Source organism: Haematobia irritans, chromosome 3 (assembly GCF_050003625.1).
Source record: "Haematobia irritans isolate KBUSLIRL chromosome 3, ASM5000362v1, whole genome shotgun sequence".
Classification (NCBI taxonomy): domain Eukaryota; kingdom Metazoa; phylum Arthropoda; class Insecta; order Diptera; family Muscidae; genus Haematobia; species Haematobia irritans.
The window spans coordinates 175670206-175682444 of record NC_134399.1 but is presented as its reverse complement, the minus strand read 5'-3'; the positions used below and the strand labels follow the sequence as shown (position 1 = coordinate 175682444).

Genomic DNA, 12239 nt, shown 5'->3' with positions numbered 1-12239 from the left:
ACACATTTTGAAGTTTCATAGTAAAAAACAAGTATATACGGCCGTAAGTTCGGCCAGGCCGAATCTTATGTATATATTAAACAAAAAAAGGCCGATTAAATACGTATATAATCTAGTTTGACAAAATTTTCTATAGAAATAAAATTTTGACAAAATTTTCTATAGAACTGAAACCTTGACAAAATTTTCTATAGAAATAACATTTTGACAAAATTTTCTATAGAAATAAAAATTTGACAAAATTTTCTATAGAAATAAAAACTTGACAAAATTTTCTATAGAAATAAAATGTTGACAAAATTTTGTGTAGAAATAAAATTTTGACAAAGTTTTGTATAGAAATAAAATGTTGACAAAATTTTCTACAGAAATAAATTTTTTACAAAATTTTCTATTGAAATAAAATTTTGACAAACATTTCTATAGAAATAAACTTTTGACAAAACTTTCTATAGAAATGAAATTTTAACAAAACTTTCTATAGTAATAAAATTTGACAAAATTTTCTATGGAAATAAAGTTTTGGTAGATTACAAAATTTTCTATAGAAATAAAATTTTGACAAAATTTTCTATGGAAATAAAATTTTGACAAACATTTGTATAGAAATAAACTTTTGACAAACCTTTCTATAGAAATGAAATTTTGACAAAACTTTCTATAGTAATAAAATTTGACAAAATTTTCTATGGAAATAAAGTTTTGGTAGATTATTTTTGGCGATATGGACCAATTTTTTTGTAATAAGTCATCGGCTATATATAACTAAAGACCGATATGGACCAATTTTTACATGGCTGTTAGAGGCCATATATTGACAAAATGTACCAAATTTCAACCGTATCGGATGACTTTTGCTCCTCCAAGAGGTTCCGGACGTCAAATCTGGGGACGGTTTATATGGGAACTATATATAATTATGGACCGATATGGACCAATTTTTGCATGGTTATTAGAGGCCGTAAACTAACATCAGGTACCAAATTTCAACCGGATCGGATGAATTTTGCCCCTCCAAGAGGCTCCTGAGGTCAAATCTGGGGAACGATTTATATGGGGGCTATATATAATCATGGACCGATATGGACCAATTTTTGCATGGTTGTTTAAAACCGTATACTAAGACCACGTACTAAATTTCAACCGGATAGGATGAATTTTGCTCCTCCAAGAGGCTCCGGTGGTCAAATCTGGGGATCGGTTTATATGGGGGCTATATATAATTATGGACCGATATGGACCAATTTTTGCATGGTTGTTAAAGGCCGTATACTAACATCAGGTACCAAATTTCAACCGGATCGGATGAATTTTGCCCCTCCAAAAGTCTCCGGAGGTCAAATCTGGGGATCGGTTTATATGGGGGCTATATATAATTATGGACCGATATGGACCAATTTTTGCATGGTTGTTAGAGACCATATACTAACATCAGGTACCAAATTTCAATCGGATCGGATGAATTTTGCCCCTCCAAGAGGCTCCGGAGGTCAAATCTGGGGATCGGTTTATATGGGGGCTATATATAATTATGGACCGATATGGACCAATTTTTGCATGGTTGTTAGAGACCGTATACTAAGACCACGTACCAAATTTCAACCGGATCGGATGAATTTTGCTGCTCCGGGAGGCCCCCCAAGCCAAATTTGGGGATCGGTTTATATGGGGCCTATACGTAAACGTGATCCGATATGGCCCATTTTCAATACCATCCGACCTACATCAATAACAACTACTTGTGCCAAGTTTCAAGTCGATAGCTTGTTTCGTTCGGAAGTTAGCGTGATTTCCACAGACGGACGGACAGCCGGACAGACGGACGGACGGACAGACGGACAGACGGACATGCTTAGATCGACTCAGAATTTCACCACGACCCAGAATATACATACTTTATGGGGTCTTAGAGCCATATTTCGATGTGTTACAAACGGAATGACAAAGTTAATATACCCCCATCCTATGGTGGAGGGTATAATTAATGTCGAACATCCTTTCGGAATCTTCCGAACATATTTGAAATATATGTTAAAAAAAAAACTTTTTGGTGTTCGGTCAAAGAAGGGATTGATCCTACGACCCTTGGTATGTAAGGCTGGCATGATAACTATTGCTCCACGGTGGCGAACTAAATGTGTGTTTCTGTTAAACAAACTTTCTTTAATCGGCTCGTGGGCTCCGAAAACTATGCTAAAGCAACGCAAACAGTCAAATAGTTACTTTTTGCGTTTATGGCTATATAAACAATTGACTGTTGATGGCAATAACAGCTTCGTAGCCTAATGGGTAGTGTGTTGGCTTACAAACTCTATGGTCAGCGGTTCGATTCTCCGCCTAGGCGAACGGTAAAATTTATAAAATCGAATAACTTCTTCTACATTGTTTGTATTACAGAAAAGGTTGCTTAGAACTAAAAAACCTCGTGGAAGTGAATAAGATGTGGGGAAGATGCAATTAGCCAGAGAAGTTTTAATTGACTTAGTCTTTATGAAATTGTGTTTACATCTTGTAAAAGAATAAACGTAGTCCTTAGCAGCCAATGCTACGTTTCTTTTCTTTTTTGTCATACATTTACTGTATGATTAAATTAAACAATAAAATAAATAGAATAAACGTTTATCACAAAAAGTATATACTTTTCTTCCAAAAAAACTTCCTTACAGCGAAAAACAAATGGGAAACGATATTTGTTGGTCTAAAATTTCTTTGTTTTGCGTGTATGACATTTAGCGACAGAAAAGTATCACTGATCGGTAACACTGATCGGTTTTTACATTTAACATGCCTTATAAATAAATTTCACATATTTTTCTTTGTATTAGTATTTTGATTTATTTAATATACCCTCCACCATAGGATGGGGGGGTATATTAACTTTGTCATTCCGTTTGTAACACATCGAAATATTGCTCTAAGACCCCATAAAGTATATATATTGTGGGTCGTGGTGAAATTCTGAGTCGATCTGAGCATGTCCGTCCGTCCGTCCTTCCGTCTGTTGAAATCACGCTAACTTCCGAACGAAACAAGCTATCGACTTGAAACTTGGCACAAGTAGTTGTTATTGATGTAGGTCAGATGGTATTGCAAATGGGCCATATCGGTCCACTTTTACGTATAGCCCCCATATAAAGGAACCCTCAGATTTGGCTTGTGGAGCCTCTAACAGAAGCATATTTCATCCGATCCGGCTGAAATTTGGTACATGGTGTTAGTATATGGTCTCTAACAACCATGCAAAAATTGGTCCACATCGGTGCATAATTATATATAGCCCCCATATAAACCGACCACCAGATTTGACTTCCGGAGCCCCCTTGGAAGAGTAAAATTCATCCGATTCGGTTGAAATTTGGTACGCGATGTTAGTATATGGTATCCAACAACCATGCACGAATTGGTTCATATCAGTCCATAATTATATATAACACCCATATAAACCGATCCCCAGATTTGGCCTCCGGTGCCTTTTGGAGAAGCAAAATTCATCCGATCTGGTTGAAATTTGGTACGTGGTGGTAGTATACGATATTTAACAACAGTGCCAAAAGTGGTCCATATCAGTCCATAATCATATATAGCCCCCATATAAACCGATCCCGAGATTTGGTTTTGTGGCCTCTTGGTACGTTTAGAAGAAGTTTCTACGCAATCCATGGTGGAGGGTACATAAGCTTCGGCCTGGCCGAACTTACGGCCGTATATACTTGTTTTTCGTATTTATTTATTTATTGTTAAGATTTTCGAAATTTTCCAAATATAAAAATTATTTTCTTTTTAATACTAAGACATAAGAAAAACGCTCTTGGGCTTCTTTCAAAGAAGTCTCCCTCGTTTCGGGTAAAGTGACGGGTAGGCAAGCTCCAATGACTAGCATTATAATACCCATGGCCATAAAACTACCATCATTACCTATAGAGTTGATGGTACTAATTAAAATGATTTGAATAAATTGTTCCACAATAATGCAAACGGTCATACAATAAGGCTTCGTCCTTAGAGGTATAGCTTCACTCATGTATGTTGAGGTATTTGGAGAGAAGAGGCCAACAAAAAATTGCATAGATACCACAATCGAAATAACTGTGGCCATTCTATGCGAATTCCATAAAGTCATGGTGTGTGAAGTTATAACTGGTATGGCAATCATTAGGCCAGCTATAACAAGAATCCATAGTATCGATGTATATTTACGACCCTATTTATCCACAACTATTAAGGTTAGACAACTGCCAAATATTCTTACACAGGCAGCTAATATTGGTGACCACATGGCACCATTGATGCCAATAGCAAATTGCATAACCGCAGTCAAAACTATGGAATAGCTAAAGGCCAATACTACACTACGGTAGCAAATCATTTTTATCATTGGGATTGAGCTACGTTTCATACTCTCCAAAAATGAGTTATTCCCATGTTCAAGTACATAATCCTTGAGTTCTGCCAAATGTCTATGGGTTTCGAGTTTAACTCCTGGTGGTCTCTCCAATTGACCCAAAGCATTCAAGGCGGCTACATCATCTCCAAATCGTAGGTAATCCACCGGTGATTCAATGAAATAGTAGAGGGATCCCATAGATAATACAGCCAAAATTATATCCAAAATTCCATGTAGGCAATTGACAGTGAAATAGACTTTAGGATCCCATTGACTGACGGCTATCATTTGTATTCCTATGCCGAGAGTTATGGCAAATTGTTCCAATCCAGTTGCTACACCACGTCGATTATTACGAGAAAGTTCACTTGAATGTACCAGATATGGAACAGTGATTAAACCAATGGCTATACCATTGAAATAACGACCAGCAATTAAGGCATCAACATTGTGTGTGAGGCTTATGAAAAGTATACCTCCAACTAAAAGCAGCAGCGATGAGGATCCCTAGTGCAAAAGAATATGGAAATTATTGAAGAATTTCACAATTATCCGTTTTAACTAAACTCACCATTAACAGTTTTCTTGAGACCACATCACGCATTGGCAATGAGAGCAAGGCCCCTATAATCACTGCAATGAACCAACTGAAGTAGAAATGACGTTGAGATATAGCCATATGATGGTCAGTCCAACCAACGCTTTGTGCTAAGCTCATACCACCTGATATGAATATTAAAAATCCTGAAAACAAATTAAAGAAAAAAATAATAATACCAAAAAAAAAGTATTACAATTAAAATTAATCATCAAGCATAGAAATACTTATGTCCAGGGTTGTGGCTTGGCGCAAGTCCATTGTGATAGACCATAATTTATTCGGAAACATCAAGACCCTCAAAAAAAAAACTGCTTCTCTAACATATGTTCCAAAAATATGTGCAGGAAGCATTATGATGTTTGTTTTATGTGAACATAATATGTTTGTAAACCCTTTGATCCAAAATTATTATATTTTTGAAAGCAGTTTCTCCCAAAATGGATTGTGTTCTTAGAGAAATTATAAATTATTTGTCGTAAGTCGAGTAAAAACATTAATATTTTTCCATCGAATCCTATAGCTTTTTAAGGATAACCATTCAAAAGTACATTATTTTCAAATCCTAAACAATAATTTTTAACTGGATCTTAAACACAATTTTGACTTTTTATTAACGAATAATTTTGTACTTAATTTAATTTGTAAAGTGTCGTCAACTTCTCTTGGTTTTCTTATTAAAAAAGAGAAACTAAACCCTGTTTTTATACATCTCACTGCATAATTTTTCCATTTCTTTTTATTTTACTGTCTCGTTTTGTTTTGATGCATCCACATAAAATGAACAACAAGTATATGCAGCAATAAGTTCGGCCGGGCCGAATCTTAAATATCTACCACCATGAATCAAATATAATAGTTTCCTATAGGAAATTTCAGGGGGGTTTGATGACAGATATTCTCGCAAGCAGATCAGTATGACCAGTACCTATGCAGACTAGATCAGATTCTGGATTTATAAGAACCATTTTTATTTCAGTTTTACGGAAATCGTAAACATCTATTGTAAGTGTGCAAGAAAATTATGAAATAACGCCTTGTGATGAAATCTAAAAACTGTAGGCTTTTACTCCCATTATTTAAATGATTAAGAGAAATAAAATCTGGAATTTTTTCATTCAGTTTCAAGAAGTGAAATCGGTCTATATACACGCAGAGAAGAAACATGATTGTCACAACCATATTCGAAGAGCAAAATAATATGATAGGAGCTATTTTTGCGGCGACCATGTAACATTTTAACCTGCAACCATGTTGGCTCAGTGAACATGGTTATAAGAAAAATGTAATTGTTCTCATCTAAAATGTTATTATATTGGTAAAAAGAATTTTGTTTGAATGAAAAGACAATGGTCACGATTTAAAGTGTTATGGTATTCATTAAAAATGTTTTTCTCCTAGTTAAAAGAACATGGTCACAACCTAAAATGTTTTGATCTTTATGAAAAAACTTTTTTCATCGTCGAAAAAAGGACGCCACTTGAGAAAAGAAAACACAAAATTAATTTTATACGTTTGTTTTTATTTATTTATAAACTAATTCATTGTTTAATTGTATTTATAATGCCGTTCAAGCAAATATCATATATTTTTACACGCTCTATTTTATTTCAATTTCAACAATAAGTAATTATTCCATATTTACATCGAGCCCATCAAATCTACAAACGCAGACATCATGTAACTGCAAATAAAAATAAATGATACCATATAGCAAAATGCAGAACAAAAAAACAGGTACATTGTTTCAATTACACTTTCCTTTTTGTGTTCACATAAAACCACGTGCCACTTCTGAATAAATAAATTAACACAAAACACAGTAAATCCGTATTCTCCGTCCATTCCAAGAAATAATCAACACACGACTGACGCGCAAATTGAAAATCGTATGTACGTGCTCAATGTTTTTATAAAATTCTTTTCGCTGCAAACAAGTTAAAAAATTAAATGGTCACGAAAAAATGTAAATGGTCTTTATGGCCATGTAATGGTTGTAGACATGTCTATACTTAATCCATAAAAATACTTTTTTCCCTGTAAAAAAGTAAAAAAAAAAATAAATGGTCAGGTACATGATTTTCCCGACCATTTAATTGTCTCAAATTCTATCATTTAAATGATAGAACATGTTTGCGGTATTTGAGAACCATTCAAATGCTTATTGCCACCATACATTTTTCTCCGCTCGAAAACTATTTTTACAAAGACAAAATACATAGTTTTCGCGGCAATTACATGCTCTAGATAAGCATTAAATGGATGCGGCAACCATGTCCAAACATGGTTTTTCTGTGCGTGTAGATGCCTTACCAAATGGACCGATAAAAACTAAATCCTATACACGTTTTTGTGGGTCTAAAATACCATTATATTTAAAATTTCAGGCCAATTGGATAAAAACCCACGAAATAAAATCCTGAGATCGGTCTACAAGGGGGATATACCAAACCTATGCACGCCATTTCTTGCAAGCTTATTTATAGTTCTAAAAAACTTCCAGATTTGAAATTTCAGGCAAATAGGCACAAAATCGGGTTATCGGTCTATATTGGGGCAATACCAAAACATGGACCGATACTCACCATTCTTGGCACACCTCTTTATGGTACGAAAATACCTTCAGATTTCCAATTTCAGGTAAATTGGATGAAAACTACAGTTTCTATAAGCCCAAGAAGTAAAATCGGGAGATCGGTCTATATGGGGTCCTAAAATACTTCTAGATTTCCAATTTTAGACAAATTTGGTAAAAACTACGGTTCTATAAGCCCAAGACCCCAAATCAGGAGGTCGGTTTATATGGGGGCTATATCAAAACCTGGACCGATGTAGCCCATCTTCGATCTTGACAAAAGGCGAGTTATCAGTACGATTCAAAATTTCAGAACGATTGCTTCATTATTGTAGCGTGATCACGACAGACAGACAGTTAGACGGACTGGGTTAAGTTGTCGTAGAATTTCTCCCCGATATTTTGACGTGTTATTATACCCCCATCACCATTCTATGGTGGTGGGTATTAGAGGTCTGCACAATTCCATTTGTAAACGCAGAGTACACGTGCACTTGCTACATGAGTACATCTATTTGAGAGAGTCGCAAGACAATTGGTACACATTTTGATGCACACCGAAAGCCACGAGTAACTTCTTGTTGCTACTCTGATGTCTTCAATACCAACAAACACATATTCCTCTTTCTCTCTTATTGAAGTGTACTCAGAGTGATCACGTCGAGTATGTTGCGAGAACAAAACTTCATAGAGTACTCCATGTACCACGTGCAGTTTCAGAAATAGAAAAAACAGTTACTGTCCATAATATATGTTTGCGGTTTGTTATAAAGAACGGCAAACGTTAAGGTAAGTGTGTGACATACATAAATATATGAAATATGTGACATACATACATATCTATGATTAATAATAATGGAAAGTTTTGCTTCGCACATAACAGAGAAATACTTTTGGTACCACGTGAAGTGAAGAGAATCCATGTTGTACTTTTTCTCAAGTACTTACATTTTTATTGTTCCTTTTTTTCGGAACACATATTGTTACGGATAAGTACTTGGTGGAATTTGACAAGCAAGTGTTCTCTTCACTTCACTACTTACGCTCTAAGAGAAAGACAGTGTATGTACTATATTCGACAGCGAATTACATACATGTAGTGAAAAGTTATTCGATGCAGACCTCTAGTTGGTATAATAAAATGCATTACTACACTGAAACAACAGTGAACCCACCAGGAAGAAATATATCGGTTAATTTTAGAAAATTTTGAATATTTTTAGAAAATTTTAACTAAACAGTATAACAAACGCTGGCATCACGCCGATGTCATAAAAATAAGTAAATATTTTTCGACAAATTCAAGATCTAAGATTTAATTAATTTTTTTCACTTGTTAAAGAAAATTTTGTAGTTTGAAGGAAAAAATTGGAGTTCAAAATTGCAAGAATGTCTTTAGTGACATACGAAGTTCATGATGAACGCATTTGTAGTAAAATTTACAAATTTAAAGAAATATTGAACTATTTTTTGGAAGACAAGAATTTAGTTAATCTTTACCCTTCATTTGTGTACATTTTTTCCTCGGTTTTAGTTAATTTAACTAACGTACACAAACAATTATTAGAGTAGAAGAAACGTTCTCCAAACATAATAATTCCATGAACTAAAATAAAGTTAAATTGGCTTAGTGAAATAGAGAGTTCACTTTTTTTTGAGTGTATTCATATTTTTCCAAATGTATATTCGCTCTCTTTTCTTCGAATACACATTTTGATATTTAAATTAAATAAAATTTAGCATTAATCATATCTAATTTTTGGTGAGACCTCCTTCAGATGCCAAGCGCATAGCCAAAACGAATGCACTTACACAAGTACAGTTTTCCAAAACAACATACAAGCAGTTTCGCAGCAACCACCAATTGCTCCCATTTGATTCTCTCGCTGTGTTGTGTTGATATCTTTCGTCAACTCTCTCGGTTTTCGTTTTTTTGAAAGAAAAATGTTTCCCAATATTTTTCCAATTATTTTAACAATTTTTCCCTTCAAAACAAAAATAAATCGCAAAACTTAATTGTATCAATTAATTGTTTAATTGGACCAATTTATTTTTTAAATGACTTTATTGATTGAGACTATATTTTTTTTGATTAAAGAAATTTAAATTAACAATTTTGAGATTGAATTTTTTTTCTGTATACGATTACCTGTTGTCAATGGGCTTAAATGAAAATGTTTGAAATTTTCAGGACCCTGTTTAGATGGGGCGCCGACATTCTTCATGATTTACCAATTTTTCTGATAGTACAGCACGATCATTAGCACCACCACTGTGAATATAATAATCCCGTTGGTATTAAATGGTTTTCCAAAAAAGCTTCGACCAATAAGTTCAATTCTTTTTCTATGACTAGAGGAAAATATCCAAATTATCGTTTATTCCAATATCAATGAGGTGGTTCCATTCGATAAGTCCTTACCCAACAATCATTAATCGGCTATCGGTTTACTAAACTGGTTATCAGAATTGAAAGTCAACATGTAAATTCACTTTGGCAAAATGATAAGAAATTGTGCCCACCACTCCAACCCACCCCACTATTATAAGATAATAATGCTATATATTTATTTTATATTCAAGTTGATTAGTGCAAACAATAATATGACTTTTATTTGATTGACAATACCATACATTTATAATTATTATGATGTTTTTAAATTACGTTTGTAATAAAAACAAGTATATACAGCAGTAAGTTCGGCCGGGCCGATTCTTAAATACCCACCACCATGAACCAAATATTAGGGTTTCCTTTGAAATTTCAGGAGGGCTTGAGGACTTGAGGACACTTCCCGAAGATAAATTTAAAGATTTCACCTATGAGGACTATATCAGATTCTGGATTTATAAGAACCATTTTTGTTTGAGTTTTAGAGGAATCATTAACATCTCTTGTAAGTGTGCAAGAAAATTATAAAATAACGTCTTGATTTGAAATCTTAAATCTGTAGATTTTCACCCGAGAAGTAAAATCTGGAAATTTTACTTTGAGTTTCAAGCAATTTTCATGATCAGTGCGCCTTCTATACCCTCAAGAAGTGAAGTCGGTCTATATCGATCCAAATGGATCGATAAAAACTTAATCCGATACACGTTTTTGTGAGCCTAAAATACCAGAATATTTACAATTTCAGGCAAATCAGATAAAAACTACGGTTTCTAGAAACCCAAGGTGTTAAATCGGGAGATCGTTCTTATGGGGGCTATACTAAAATATGGACCGATACTCACCGTTTTCGGCACACCTCTTTATGGCCCGAAAATACCTCTAGATTTCCAATTTCAGGTAAATTGGATGAAAACTACGGTTTCTATAAGCCCAAGAAGTAAAATTGGGAGATCGAACTATATGGGGGCTATACCAAAACATGGAACGATACGGACCATTTTCGGCACACCTTTTGATGTTCCTCAAGTACCTCTAGATTTTCAATTTCAGGCAAATTGGATAAAAGCTACGGTTTCTATAAGCCCAAGACCCCAAATCGGTAGGTCGGTTTATATGGGGACCAACCCAAAACATGGACCGATACTCACCATTTTTGGCACACCTCCTTAAGGTTCTAAAGTACCTCTCGATTTCCAATTTCAGGTAAATTGGATAAAAACTGCGGTTTCTATAAGCACAAGAAGTAAAATCGGGAGATCGGTCTATATGGGGGCTATACCAAAATATGTGCCGATACTCACAATTTTTGGCACACGTATTTGTGGTCCTACAATACCTCTAGATTTCCAATTTTAGGTAAATTGAATAAAAACTGCGGTTTCTATAAGCCCAAGAAGCAAAATCGGGAGATCGGTCTATATGGGGGCTATACCAAAATATGGACCGATACTCACAATTTTTGGCACACGTATTTGTGGTCCTACAATACCTCTCGATTTCCAATTTTAGGTAAATTGAATAAAAACTGCGGTTTCTATAAGCCCAAGAAATAAAATCGGGAGATTGGTCTATATGGGGGCTATACCAAAACATGGACCGATACTCACAATTTTTGGCACACGTATTTGTGGTCCTACAATACCTCTCGATTTCCAATTTTAGGTAAATTGAATAAAAACTGCGGTTTCTATAAGCCCAAGAAGCAAAATCGGGAGATCGGTCTATATGGGGGCTATACCAAAATATGGACCGATACTCACAATTTTTGGCACACGTATTTGTGGTCCTACAATACCTCTCGATTTCCAATTTTAGGTAAATTGAATAAAAACTGCGGTTTCTATAAGCCCAAGAAATAAAATCGGGAGATTGGTCTATATGGGGGCTATACCAAAACATGGACCGATACTCACCATTTTTGGCACACGTATTTGTGGTCCTACAATACCTCTCGATTTCCAATTTTAGGTAAATTGAATAAAAACTGCGGTTTCTATAAGTCCAAGAAGTAAAATCGGGAGATCGGTCTATATGGGGGCTATACCAATATATGGAGCGATACTCACAATTTTTGGCACACGTATTTGTGGTCCTACAATACCTCTAGATTTCCAATTTCAGGTAAATTGAATAAAAACTGTGGTTTCTATAAGCCCAAGAAGTAAAATCGGGAGATTGGTCTATATGGGGGCTATGCCAAAACATGGACCGATACTCACCATTTTTGGCACACCTCTTTATGGTCATAAAATACCTCTAGATTTCAAATTTCAGGCAAATTGGATAAAAA

The 12239-nt window shown here is 34.8% G+C and overlaps 1 protein-coding gene across 1 annotated transcript; it reads right to left on the bottom strand.

Moving 5' to 3' along the window:
• Positions 1 to 4201: 4201 nt before the first annotated feature.
• On the bottom strand, positions 4202 to 9841 carry LOC142231294 (uncharacterized). Its single transcript, XM_075301909.1, has 3 exons — positions 9707 to 9841; positions 4956 to 5128; positions 4202 to 4891 (listed from the first exon to the last, which is right to left on the bottom strand). Exons 1-3 carry the CDS (start codon positions 9780 to 9782, stop codon positions 4202 to 4204), a joined length of 939 nt encoding a protein of 312 aa, XP_075158024.1. The 5' UTR covers positions 9783 to 9841.
• Positions 9842 to 12239: the final 2398 nt, after the last annotated feature.